Source organism: Podarcis bocagei, assembly GCF_964188305.1.
Source record: "Podarcis bocagei genome assembly, chromosome: 5".
Lineage (NCBI taxonomy): Eukaryota > Metazoa > Chordata > Lepidosauria > Squamata > Lacertidae > Podarcis > Podarcis bocagei.
Genome location: NC_138129.1, coordinates 31,177,584 through 31,191,556, shown reverse-complemented (window position 1 = coordinate 31,191,556; position 13,973 = coordinate 31,177,584). Strand labels below are relative to the sequence as shown.

General features: G+C 42.3%; 1 protein-coding gene across 4 annotated transcripts in view; it reads left to right on the top strand.

Annotated features, from left to right (window-relative positions):
- Window positions 1-9,390, top strand: part of CBFA2T2 (CBFA2/RUNX1 partner transcriptional co-repressor 2) — a 79,595-nt gene extending 70,205 nt beyond the window's left edge. For 3 of the 4 annotated variants that reach the window (XM_081196259.1, XM_081196261.1, XM_081196262.1), the window contains exons 9-11: window positions 3,252-3,323; window positions 5,157-5,347; window positions 6,325-9,390. In XM_081196259.1, coding sequence (XP_081052385.1) covers window positions 3,252-3,323; window positions 5,157-5,347; window positions 6,325-6,618 — 557 coding nt within the window. In that variant the 3' untranslated portion in view covers window positions 6,619-9,390. The remainder of the gene's footprint in view (window positions 1-3,251; window positions 3,324-5,156; window positions 5,348-6,324) is intronic. The other variant, XM_081196260.1, reaches the window with a different exon arrangement.
- The last annotated feature ends 4,583 nt before the right edge of the window (window positions 9,391-13,973 follow it).

Here is a 13,973-nt window from a genome sequence, read left to right as displayed (position 1 = left end):
GTACAATGCACCTTACTTCTGAGTTAACTTCTGCACAAAAATAGAACTATCTGAAATTGAGCAAGCTGTGCCTTCCCTGCCCCTGTGTGCCTTGGATAGTCAGAAGTTTGAACCTGAATGGATGTCAAGTAGAGTTGTATGCAAAAGAAACAAAAAAGGAATAAATAGAAATCATATATTTCTTTTATTTGTGAAATCTTGCCTTTTGCTGCTGCTTCTAGCATTTTAAGTATAAAAATGCAATGCATTCTTTCTCACTGAATCTGTCTCTCCCCCCCCCCCACTACATTCCAATGAAATCAATTAAAACTCCCATTATACTGTTAGTGACTTTCTTTATTAGAAATTCACTTGTAAAATGGGGATGGGGACAGGATGCTTGCCACACATTAATATTTAACCTGGGGCATGCATCTAGGTGGAGGATTTGTCTTGGTAACTATCTCCTGAAATTCTGGGGTGGATAGGATAGTGTCAAAAACAAGCCTATTGCAGGGAGACAGAATGAATACAGTGATACCTCAGGTTACATACTCTTCAGGTTGCAGACTCTGCTAACCCAGAAATAGTACCTCGGGTTAAGAACTTTGCTTCAGGATGAGAACAGAAATCGTACTCCGGCGGCGCGGCAGCAGCAGGAGGCCCTGTTAGCTAAAGTGGTGCTTCAGGTTAAGAACAGTTTCAGGTTAAGAATGGACCTCCGGAATGAATTAAGTACTTAACCCGAGGTACCACTGTAAATCAATTGATACAAGTTACAAATAAATATAGGCCATGTAAATTCTTTCTCCTCGACACACTTCCCCACTCAATATCTCTCAGTCTCCTGGCTCTCACTCAAGGCCCAAAGAAACTCACAAACCTCCCCGGAATCTCACAACAAAGAAGGTTTCTGGTACCAGCTGGTATCACCCTAGTCTCTCACCTCTAGGCTTGCTTTCATGGGCAGCACCAAGGTGGACAGAGCTTCCTCAGGCTGTTCACAGCTGTGTCCCATTCAGCTGTCAATCAGCTGGGCTGCACACACCCAGTTCCAGGTTTCAGCAGATTTATTTTGGTGATTTTCCCAAGGAGTTCCAAAGATGGCAACCCCTCCATTCGCAGTTCTTTCTCTGTGGCCTCTGCCTACCTCTCCCCTACCAGCTGCTTTCATGATGCTACAGCTTGTACAAAACCAGCTACACAATGCTTCTAAATCCTTACCGATGCAGCAACCATTGACTTTAATTTCAAAACAATGACGCCAGATGAAAATGAAAATGCCGTAGTTTTTGCTACAAGTTCTACGTCCTTTTTTCTTTGCATGTCCTGTCTTTTCTGGATTGTGAACCTGTGGCAGGGAACAGTAAAAAAATCTTGGTAATGATTTTTGTATTCCACCATATCCTGGTGATATGACAGGGAGGCATTTCTATACCTCTTCCTCAAAACAAAGTATATGAATTTTATTTCGTAGTAGAGGGTGCATGCAAAACCATGCATTAAACAGAATGTTGGGCCACAGGGTACTTTATCTGCCATCTCAAATGCTTTAATTATGGATTGGGGAATGGGGAAGTTCCAGTGGCAACTGGAACAAGGAAGTGTGCTTGCAAAATAACCAACTTGGCTGTTCAGATATAGGTAGAAGATTCCAAGTATGGAATAGCACTCTTGAGTGGTGAATGCTGGAGGAGGGGGGAGCCCCAAAAACTTCATGTCGTGCCTTAGACTTTTACATAGATGATTGCAACTGGAGATACTGGCTTGTAACCTTGACTCAAGCAAGAGGGACACTTGGACATAATTTGGCTGAGCTCACGCACAAAGGATGCAGCATAACAAAATAAACCACTGAAGAAGGCTTGTAAGCAGAACATGTATGGTATTGATATTGCAGTCATCCAGAAAATCTGGTTGATGGACATGAAGAACATCCTGTGATAACGAATAGCATTTTTAAATAATAATAATAATAATAATAATAATAATAATAATAATAGTAGTAGTAGTAATAATAATAATAATAAATTATTTATTTATTCATTCATTCATACCCACCCCACCCATCTGGCTGGGTTTCCCTAGCCACACTGGGTGGCTTCCAACAAAATATTAAAATACAATAGTCTGTCAAACATTAAAAGCTTCCCTAAACAGGGCTGCCTTCAGATGAAGTATAACCCATGCGATGTAGAAAGGGTTTCTGGTATGGTTATATGTTTTGAAGATATAGGTTCTGTTTATAGATTTTTCTTTTTTAGTTATTGTAGCACATAGCTTTTATATTTGGTATTCAGTTTTCTAAATTTGTGTATTTGTATATGCCTTTTTAGTTCAGGGTTATACTCCATTTTTGGTAATAAAATGTGAGGCAACACATCTGTTAGATTTTGTGCTTATATAGACTGATTATTAAGTTCATTTACGTTGGTTACCCTCTATTTTTTTTATTTTACATTGACATGACTCACTTAGGTTCATTAATTTCAGTTACGTCTACTTTGAGTAAAAAGTAAGTTGAATTCAACAAAGGCACACTCTGTAATGAATACTGCAGTATGTCTGTAAGTGAGCTATATTTATGGGGAGGGGGCAAGATGAGAATGGAGACTTACTTCTGGGTTGAGAAAAGCTGTATCCTCTGGTTTTCCCCATCTGGCGCATGAGGTTACCCTTACCATCAGGGGTGAGAAATGCATTGCTTTCAATCTGAAGGTATGCAGCATCTCATCTAACCATGCAACCGAAGACAGTGAGAATGTAATGTATGTGAGAAAAATTTCCACTGTTCATCTTCCTTGATTTCTGTGTAGCACTGTGTATCTTTGAGTTCCTGTTCTCAAAGGACTCCTTAAAATATAGCATGTGCTCCAGTGGCCTGAAATCCTTGGGAATACAAGGCGCGCTGTAAAAACGTGAGACGCCATTAGCAAGGATTAATGCTCATTACAGTAGGGCAAAGCAGATGCCTGACAAGACATATTTATAAGCGTGTAGCCTGTGATGACAGAGTATTAAAAGATGGAAATTGGCTTCGCTGTCCAATAAATTATGCAGAACACTAAATTAAAAGTGGCCATTTATCATTTTGCCTTTTGGTGAACACTGTTAAACTGCAGAAGTCTCTTGGCTTGGTCTTTAGCAATTAATCCTACCCTGTTCTCTTCATGCTACTTCTTGCTGAACAGATGCAGCCTATCAATTCTTAGAGTTTGGGTGGGAGAATATTTCTGTGTCTAATACTGTCGACACCACCCTTCCTTCTACAGATTCTCAGCGGGAGTTCAGCGGCAGGTCAGGAGCAGCCGGTTATGTCACCGAAGAGATATGGAAAAAGGCTGGTAAGTAAGGAGGCCCCCTTCAGAGAAGTGCCACACAGAGAAGCTGTGGAATGTTACAAGAGATTCTTGAGAAGATGGAAAGCCTTATGCACCACAGGTTGGCTGGGGAAAGGCCTCATAAATATGCTGCTGTCTGACTGCCTAGAGAGTGATAATGGCCAGAGCCAACCAGGGCCTCCAGCAGATGGACCCATCTGGACCCATCACTGCTTGTCCATTTGACCTAGGGATTTGAGCCAGCCAGCCAGGCAGCGCTGGCACCTTCCCCAGACGGAGTGGGGGGAGAGGGGTGCGTGAGCCTCTTTTCCTTGGAGGTAGCTGATAGAGAGTCCCACATGTGCCACTGCTCCTTGCGTGTTTAATCTGGGGGTTGTCTGGGTAAATGGCGGTAATGACAATGTTCACTTGGTTTTTCAGTTTGCCTTTCTGGCAGGAGCTGGAAGAGGGCATAGCAGAACGAAAGGAAGGGAATTTTGCCCTGCTCCTTGAGACAAAATAGGGCAGAGGGAAAGGAATCCCTTTTTGTGTTAAGGGAATACTTTCTATATCCCTTTATAAAAAATTATAGGAGTGTTTCTGTTAACAACACACTACAACTGCAAGCAAATGTTTCAGGGATACTTTTAAAGGCAGTTTCCAAAGCAGTCTGCTAATTATGAAAAGATGGTGATTTTCAAATTCTTTTTAAAAGCCCTGCTTTAATATAGCATTACAAACCATTTTAAAACTGGCAAGATCAAATAAGAAAGCTAAAAGACATGTCCCTCTGTTTATGGAGAGTTTGGCTTCTAAGGTAGACAACCTTCCACTTCCTCTTCTCTGGGGAAAAATGTTGAAAAGTGTGGCTGTGTAGTATGTTTTTAACAGTTAAAAAGATAGTTCCATAGGGAAAACACTATGGAAATATAGGTTCTACACATAGGTCACACTGTAAATTCATGGGCATAAGCATACCTAGCTCCATTGGACTTTGGCCGCTGTCTTTCATTATCAATTTTAACAGGATAACACTACTAAAAACAGGGTTCATCTTGGGGTTCTGAACAATGTTTGAAGGTTTGCTTTAAGTAGAGGCTGGATGAAACCATTTGCTTCATTCTGTGTTAATTTTTGTGCATGTTGAAAAGTACCTCCTGACTTCTCTGCGACTTTCTGAGTCTCCTACAAATTTGCATTGTTTGATACTGTTCTTTTTAGTGCTTCCCTTTCGTGCCCCCTCCCTTCTTTCATTGGCTTCTGCTTCATTTGCTGACACTGCCATTTAATCCAGTTCTCTGTTGATGATGCTGATGCAGCAAAACCACCCTTAATGTGGTGTCATGGGTGCTCGTAAACAGAATCACAAGGGTCTGTGTAGCCAGTAGAATTAAACTGCTGGATGGGCCAACAAGCAAGGTCAAGGACAGTAAAGAAGTGAAATGGCCCCAGGAAAAGAGACTGCATTAATTTTCATGGCTAGAGTTTCTACTGCCTTGCTTAGTTTACTCAAATAGCATCCCTAACTTTCTGTATGGACTGCCAACTTTGTTAAAAGGGTAACTATCTCAATGCATTTAGTTAGATTTGTAGTTTACTCAGTTCCAGAGGCTCAAGGTAACCCAAAGCATGCTGAATTCTTTGGATACAAAAAGTCTGCTGCTGCTCCTATGTGATGCAGTAGAGGGCATAAGAAATCACAGTATGACCATCAATTCAGTAGTATTGCCATAAGTTAGGCTAAAGTGCTATGCAGAAGCTTCACTTTCTTAACTCCTATGACCACTGGGTACTTCCATGCTATATACTTTGCCTTCCAATGTGAAGCCGTTTGATGAGGCTTTTGTTTCCCTTCAGAAGAAGCTGTGAATGAAGTGAAGCGCCAGGCCATGTCTGAAGTCCAAAAAGCTGTAGCAGAGGCCGAACAGAAGGCATTTGAAATGATTGCATCTGAGAGAGCCCGCATGGAACAGACCATTGCCGATGCAAAACGCCAGGCTACAGAAGACGCTTTCCTAGTCATCAACGAGCAGGAGGAGTCTACAGAGGTGAGAAGCCAAGGGAATATCTCTGGCAATCATGGAAAAAGTCCCAAGGCAAGAACTTTAAAGAAGACAGGCAATCCTTCTGGATTCATCCTTGTTTTTCATTCTGATTAATCTGATCGGAGCAAAAATCTAAAGTCAGTTAGAGTTTTGAGACACTTCCAGCTTCTCCCCCTCCAAAAGAACACATTTTGCCTGGGAATATGCAGCTTGGCTCGCTCTTCTGAGTTAGCTAGGGCTGTTTGTGCACTGACACACCTCTTATTTGTTTATTTATTTATTGCCTTTAGACCTCACCTTTATTTCTATCCAACAAGCAACTAATTCAGATTCATTGGTGCTGCCATTGAATCTCCACTGTCATTTTCAGTGACTGCATGAGGCTTTGAGATTTGCTCCCCGCCCCCCGCACACCTTGCTGTCCCCCATTGTTTGGGAACAGTTGCAGTGAGGACAATGTCAGCAATTATATTGGAGAGGCCATCTGTTGGATTTGCAGGGTGTTGGCAGTCAGTGAAATGCAGGTGAATGAAAGCAAATTTAGGAGATGCTTTGTCACGGCAGAATTCCCTTCTCCCAGTTGCTTTTCTGCCATGTTGCTTAGTTGTGGCAGGCAAAGTTATTGTGTGGCTCTGCTCAACTTCTAGGTTGGAACCCCCATGCCTTGGGAAGATTGTCCACACACTGGATGGGCTTTCAGAAAAACCTTGCTTCTTACAAATTAACCCATTTAAACCTATTGTGCGGCTAATTTGTTGTAGGCTTCTCACGACGCAGTGCTGTTCTCTTAATGGTACGGGTGGTAGTACTTGCATAGATTGCTATGAATCTCTGCATTATAGAAATGTCGGTCGATAGCACTTTTTTAGGGTGTGGGGTACCATTTGTTACCTTCCTCTGATGGCTTCAGTTGGGATGGGCAATAGCCAGTCTTGTTCGGAGCTGTGCTTAAGAGAAATGCTTGTTCTTTGGTTTTCCAGAGCTGCTGGAACTGTGGGCGCAAAGCCAGCGAGACCTGTAGCGGCTGCAACATTGCCCGCTACTGTGGCTCCTTCTGCCAGCACAAAGATTGGGAGAGGCACCACCGAATCTGTGGGCAGGGCTTACACAGCCAAGTCAAACCAGCCCCTATACCAGCAGGCCGATCCACAGCCGCCGGCACTCTCAAAGCAGTCGATGCGGTAGCAAGTCCGGCTCTAGAGAAAACATCGGCCGCCACTTCTCGATCCTCCACCCCAGCCTCCGTGACAGCAATAGACAGTAACGCACTCTAAAAAGAAGATTGCGCTCAACACAGTTTATTAGTTTTCTACATTGAAAAAACAGATGCCTCAAAATGTTGAAGAAGGTTTGTACTCCGGCACATTGGCGTTCAGGCTTATGTTGTTTTGGGGCATTTTCCATACTATTATAATGTCATCTTTAGGAGTCCATGTTAGCCTTCCTTAGTGGGATCTCAGAACGGTCTGCCTGGGACCCTGAGGACTTTGGCCTATTGTTTCATTTTATCCGAACTTTCTCAAAATGCTACTCTCACCCGAGGTTCTAACAAGATGGTTGTTCGTTTTACTACAAAGCAGAGCTTGCCTGGGCATCCTCTTCTCTCATCTTTGGTATGCAATCTGACCATTATTTGAAAATTTCTTTCTCAGGCAAAAGTGAATCAAGTGAAATGAGATGTAAGTAAGCTTGATTCTTAGTTCTAGCTATTTCAACTCCTCCCACTATCTAAGACTATATTTATTGGTTCCCCCACCCCCTTTCCATTTCCCCCACCTCTCTCTCAATTTGGACACATGGGAAAAAAAGGGGGGAGGTACAAGGATGCTATTTTTGTTTGCTGAAAGGAGGATTTAAAACTACTTCATATAATGACTCAGCAGCCATCCCACTTGCTGATCCATTTTACTTCCATACAGTTATGGGCAAGCTGCTTAAGAATCTGTCTATGGGCCGCAACAGATTGAAATGTTTCATCCAAAGATTTTTACAAAAGGGATTGGTGGTCTTTCCCTGAGATCTAATTGCTTTGTCTCGTAACACCAAGATATTATTTACTTACACACACACACACACACACACACAGAGAGAGAGAGAGAGAGAGAGAGAGAGAGAGAGAGAGAGAGAGAGAGAGAGAGAGAAGTTGTTGGCTTTTAATGTTTGAGATTCATTGATACAAAAATTTTGTAAACTGCTTTGACATGTTATATACATTGAATAAATAAAATAACAGGACCCCTACCAGACATGGTTTATTCCAACAGGTTTTCTATCACCAGGTCTCTCAGTGCATGTGAGCAAAGTTAAATAAAGTTCAAGTTGCAAATAACAGATTTCACGAACATGCAAGGCCAACGGGATCTTTTTGCTTCTCTAAGCAGTATATATCTTTAAACTGATGCCTCCAGCTAGGGATCCTGTGCACTGAAAATCAAGGAATGTGACTTTACCAACGCATTTGGCTACATTCCTGAGTTGTGAGGCCTCCCTGTTGCATCTTTAGCAGCCTGCCTGTTCACTTCAGGGCATTTGAAAGCATGTCACTGGGAGGACACTTGAAAAGAATTCAAATCCACTAAGAACTTAAATCCATTAAGTTGTGATACTAAATCTTGAGCATGCCAAATTAACTATTAAATTATATGATTGAACTAGACTGAAGTTAACTTGATGGTTGAATTAGATTAAAAAGTAAATTAAAGTTAATAAATAATTGCAGCCACACGGAAAGCCTTATTCATTTTTCCCGGAGAGCAAGGGGGTAAGGATTTGGATTGGAGAAAGACTTAAACACACCCACCCCCCAAAATTGGGGGGGCGGGTGTAGATATACCCAAAGCTGCATTCTGCTAGCAAAGCGACTGTGTAAGACTTCTGTGTTTGAAAGGTTATCATTCTGATAAGGTTGACATTGGATTAATTCAGAAGTATACCATGTGAAGCAACTCTGTGCTCTTAATTTCCTAACTCACTTGAGGTTTAGCAGCAGAAGCTTTGCCTCATTTGAAGGTTGGTTATATTTTGCTACTATTGTTGTTGTGGGAGATGAAATTGCGAGTGCGGAAGATGAAGGAGCACATGAGAAACAGGGCTTGTTCATTTAGTGCCCAAATGTGATTTAGCATTATTTCTAATGGCTATCCCGTGGTAGCCAATTTTTTAAGGTAATATTTGATCTTCTAGAACACTGCTAGGGAGCTGGTTTGGTTTTGCTCATGAGACACATCTCCATGCATTCACATTCCCAGATACTAAACTGCCTGAAGAAAAAAAGCCAAAAATTCCACGTGCGACCTATCACTTAGTGATGCAGTGCCAAAGAGGGAAGTCTTCGGTTTTATTGATGAGTGAAGAGGATCAAGGTTTTAAAATTATAAAAATGGCCACTTCTGTTGGATGCAGACCTTTCTCTGCCACATGCAAAAAAAGAAAAAGGAAAAAAGCAGTAAAAAAGGCAGCCCTGTTAATCTCAAACTTTTCTCATACTGCAAGGAATAATAAATCAGTTTTGCAGAAAAATATGGAAATCATAATTAAAGCTGTGGTGTTGAAATTACTTATTGGCTTGTAAACCCCCCACTTGCCATGTTATTTTCTGCAGAGAAGTGAAAAGATGATTTGCTCCAAAGAGTTAAGGGGTGTGGGGGGGGGAGGGGGGTGTCTGCGTGTGTGTGTGAGAGAGAGAAAGTGAGACGGCATTCTGAAATTGTGTGTAAATAGGCAGTCTTCCATAACTTTCCATGCAACTACAATGGCTTGCTATGTATTAAGAGGAAAACACACTAACTCCAATGTACATAAATGAATGCTACCATTCATGATTTTAAAACAATTTTTGAAAATGTATGTGGAATTCTACTACGGGAAGACTCCTTGGATTCTGTTTTCTATCTAATTTTTGCCATTCGATTCTATACTAGGAGTTTTTGTTACCTATTTTATGTGCATAACTTATTTAATGTACTGTATAAAGGAACCCAAACTGTTACAGATGTATTTAGTTTGTTCTACTCACAGTAGTCAATAAAAAGACTATATTCACCTTACCACGCCAGACTTTGCTTTGTTCTGTAGAATATGATTCTGCTTAAACTGACAGCTAATCTATAGAATGCACAAAATGTCCGCAAGTGATTGGAATTCTAGGGCAATGAAGCCATATGCCCATTTCAAGAGTTGAGTCACCACGACACATGTGAACCCTCTGTGTGGTCTTCAGCTGGTAGGTCACAGCCTGACCTAAAGTGGGTTGCAAGAGGAGCACAGCCACCATTGCAATGCATGGTATAAGATTAAGAAATGGGTCCCAAAATACCTGTTTGTGTTAAAGGTGGGTCCTGCATCTGAAAAGTCTGAAGACCACTTACAAATTTCATAGGGCCCAAAGTGAAACACAACTGCCCGATTCAAAGCCAAGAACATAAAAAGTACCATCCAAGGTGTGATAGGGCACTTCCGGCTCCATTCCTGGTTATGTTACAAAGTTTTGGGTTTTTTTTTAAAAAGCAATTTTTATCCATATAACCCAGATAACAAAATAGAACTGTTTTCAATGCTATTTTACTTCCATGTGTAATGTTGTGCATGTGATTTAATTGTTTGCTGCTCTGTGTGTTCCTGTTGGAAGAGCGAGACGCAAGCATGAGAAAACCATTCATCAAATGTTGGACCCCAGAGTAAAGCAGCAGGCAAAATGAGAGCACTTAAGCCTTTTCAGCCAGAGAGCTGACCTTCCTGGGGCTCTATGCCAAGAGTGGGCAGAATCAGAGCCAGCACACATATAGCACAGACATAAACAGCCTCTCGCACAGTGCATTTCAACTTGGAAGACGAGCATTTTGCCTTTACTGCATGCCTAACTGCTCAAGGTGGGTGATCTACAAGGGAACTGAGGATGCTTAACCCTTCCCTGTCCAGCTGCACTCTCCGCAAAGGTTCTAGTCACGAGGCTTAAAAACACCTTGCTGAAGTCTGTTTTCAAGCCTTCTGGGATAAGCTCATGTTGAACTTGTTGCACAATGTGGCTGGAGAGGCTGCATACTGTCACAGCCAGCTATTTTTTTTCAGCAGGGTTAGGGTTGAAACGGATAGAATCATAGAATTTAGAGTTGGAAGGGACCCTGAGGGTCTTTTAGCCCAACCCCCTGCAATGCAGGAATCTCTGCGAAAGCATCTATGACAGATGGTGATCCAACCTCTGCTTTAAAAACCTTCCCAAGCAGGAGAGTCCACAACCTATTGAGGGAGATGGTTCCACTGTCAAGCAGTTGGGGGGGTGTTTAAGCCTTCCCTCCTTGCCTGTGACAACCCTCAAACTTAGGCTCAGAATAGGAGGCTCTTTTTCTGCAGGGGCCAGGACAAGGAAAGGAGGCTCCCAAGGGCTGCTGTTTCCCACCTCCTGGTTTAAGCAAAAGGGTATTAGCATATATTTAAGTGACATATACTATTTATTCTATGTTCGTAGGCAGAGAGCAGAATAATTTTCTTCTAATTAAAAAGTTTAAAATTGCTGCCTAGGGCGTTAAAAAAACCCAATACTCTAAGAGATTTACATTAACGAGTGCCATATTTTACTTTAACATCAATAAAATGCACATTTTACTGCAGATTTTCCTTGGCTATTTTTCAAGACCTGACTAATTATATATAACAATATAATATTGGGCACAAGCAGAATAAGAAGTAAGATATCTGCATAATTTAACACAGTTTTCATAATTTGAGTTATTGCCAAGTTCTTGGGAGTTGGCACAAAATAATAATTATTTTTTTAAAAAAATACATTTTGGTACAGAGTGCTACAGCCCATGGCTACTTAGATGGTGCTGTTGCCTCAGCGGCCAAAGCAAGAAACACAAAGAAAGTGAAGTCCAAAAGCTCTTCACCAAACCTGGTAAGTGATTTACTTACTTTGAGAATGTGGCTACAGTTTGCTGGGGAAGATGCAAGGCCAGCTTCCATTGAACTTGTTGCTCTTAGTGTCTGAGGTGGCTGCATATTTCCTGACCTCTTGAAGCTGAGAAGTAGGTGAGGGTTCAATTTGTAGCTTGGGATGGAAGCCAGAGTCTCTGCCACTGTTACCAAAATTTATGGGTTTGCCAGAGAAGATCAATATAGGTCAGGGGCCAAACCTGCAGGTGAGATTTAGCAACCTCTTGGGCAGGGCCTCCATGTTGCCGGAATCTCTAATTTCCTGGATCAGGCCAGTGACCCATCAAGACAAGCATCCTGTACTCACAGTACTGCAAGCAGGATCTGAGCACAACAGTGCCCTCCACTCCTGTGTTTTCCAGCTACTGGTATTCAGAAGCATTCTGACAGTGGAAGTAGAACATAACCAATCAAAAACAGTAGCACAGGCCATGCTCGTTGTGGGAGTTGGGAATCCAACAACATCTGAAAGGCCAAAGTTCCCCCAGCCCAGGGGTCTGCAACCCGCGGCTCCGGGAGCCGCATGTGGCTCTTTTACACCTTTGCTGCGGCTCCAGGGCGGATACTAGTGAGGGGAGGAGGCACATTGTGCACCCCGACACTCCCCACTGTGGCAGGCGCTGTACTGGCTGTGACGTCGCATGGGGGCGGTGCGTGCATTAGTCACGCACCGTCCCGACGTCACCTTCTCGCACGCTGTCAGATCGGACATTAAGGTAAGTTTTAAATGTCGCAATGATTTTGCGGCTCCCAGTTGTTTTTTCTTTGGAAACGGGTCCAAGTGGCTCTTTTTGTCTTAAAGGTTGCAGACCCCTGCCCCAGCCATTCTGTAGGGAGACAGGAATCTTGGCAATTAACAGCCAGACAATGGTTAGTAATCAGGGCTGCCTGTCTTGTGCAGGGGCAGGGAAATTTCTGGCTCTCCATATTTGATGGACTCCCAACTCCCATCAGCCCCAGCCAACAGTGATGGGAGCTGTGGTCCAACAACAGTTGGAGGCCCAAGTTTGGGAAACCCTGGTCTCATGTTTGAGTGTGAGGCAGGATTTTGGAGAATTTTTGCTTTAGCACACTGCTGTGGAGTTCTATAGTCTCAGAGTTTACTCGAGCCCCACCTCCCTCCCACATCAATATATAGAATATTGCTTGTCCATCTAGGGCTTCCTGGCCCAGTGTTGGCCCCCAATATTGCAACAGAGGGCCTGCTGCTGTTTAGTATTGCCACCACTATTTTATTATATGCAGTATCCCTGCAACATACACTATCTATCAAAAGTACCTGCTTTTGTTATTCCTTCAGCATTAATTAAATAATAATAATAATAATATTCCCGTACATATTTTATCACCTACCTTAGCTAGATACAGGGCTGACAGACTGGGGAATTGGGGTTTGAAAGTCAAAACAAATGTGATTTATTAAAATTTAAACACAGAAGAACATATTTATTTGCAATTTGGTTATGTAACTATACTTTGCTTATATGGATTACTGTTGCTTTATTGATGTTACACTTAAATTTAATGATTACATTTATTTTATTTTATTATTTATTTTAATGCTTTTGCTGCTACACAAATACCTTTCCTACAGTAAAACCATTACTGAAACCTGGCAACTTTCTTCAGCATCAGCAACTGATTAACTGACTCTTGGCAGATTGCCTGCTGAACCCCAGTCAGGTCCGGCCCACCCATGAGGTAAAGTGAAACAACTACCTCAGGCAGCAGAATCCACAGGGGCATCAGTTCCCAATGTCAATCTTTCTTCCCCACCCCCCTTATTCCTGATGTAGATCTTCCCTCACCCCTTCTTTCCTGGCAGGGAGGGGGGAGTCATTGTGGGGTCCTCCTCAGATGCCAAAATGTCTTGCGCTGGCCTTGAACCCATCCAATGCATTGCTCTGGCTTCAGCTAGGAGTACAAGACCATTGTCCCCTTCACACAGTTGATGATACAAAGTCTGAGCCGTGTTTAAAATTTTCCTTGGAAATACACAGTTTCTACACATTGTCAAGAAATTTAAAGCTGTATTTATCCAATAAAGAATATAAAGTATTATGCACAATGCAGGCAAATCCTTTTTTTATTTTTAAAAGTTAGCATTCTCGGGGAAAGTGAGCACCTCTAAAACATATTTCTGCAAGTTTGCAGGCTTCCTGAAACTGGCATGTCTGACAGTTCACTTGCTATTTGTTCTTGCTAAAGAGAGTGTTCTTTTTAGTTGTTAATTGTTTCTTATAGAATGTGGAAAATCTCCTGATTTTAAATTCAACATGTCTTTGTTCTATGTTATAAACCTTGGGTAGGCAAACTAAGGTCCGGGGCTGGATCCAGCCCAATCGCCTTCTCTATCCGGCCCGCGGACGGTCCGGGAATCAGCGTGTTCTTACATGAGTAGGATGTGTGCTTTTATTTAAAATGCATCTCTGGGTTATTTGTGGGGCATAGGAATTCATTCATTTTTTTTCTTTCAAAATATAATTGGCCCCCCACAAGGTCTGAGGGACAGTGGAAAACGTTTTCTGACTCCTGTTATAAACCATGTAAAAAGGTAAAGGACCCCTGACAGTTAAGTCCAGTCGCAAACAAGTCTGGGGTTGTGGCGCTCATCTCGCTTTACTGGCTGAGGGAGCTGGCATTTGTCTGCAGACAGTTTTTCCGAGTCATTTGGCCAGCATGACTAAGCCGCTTCTGG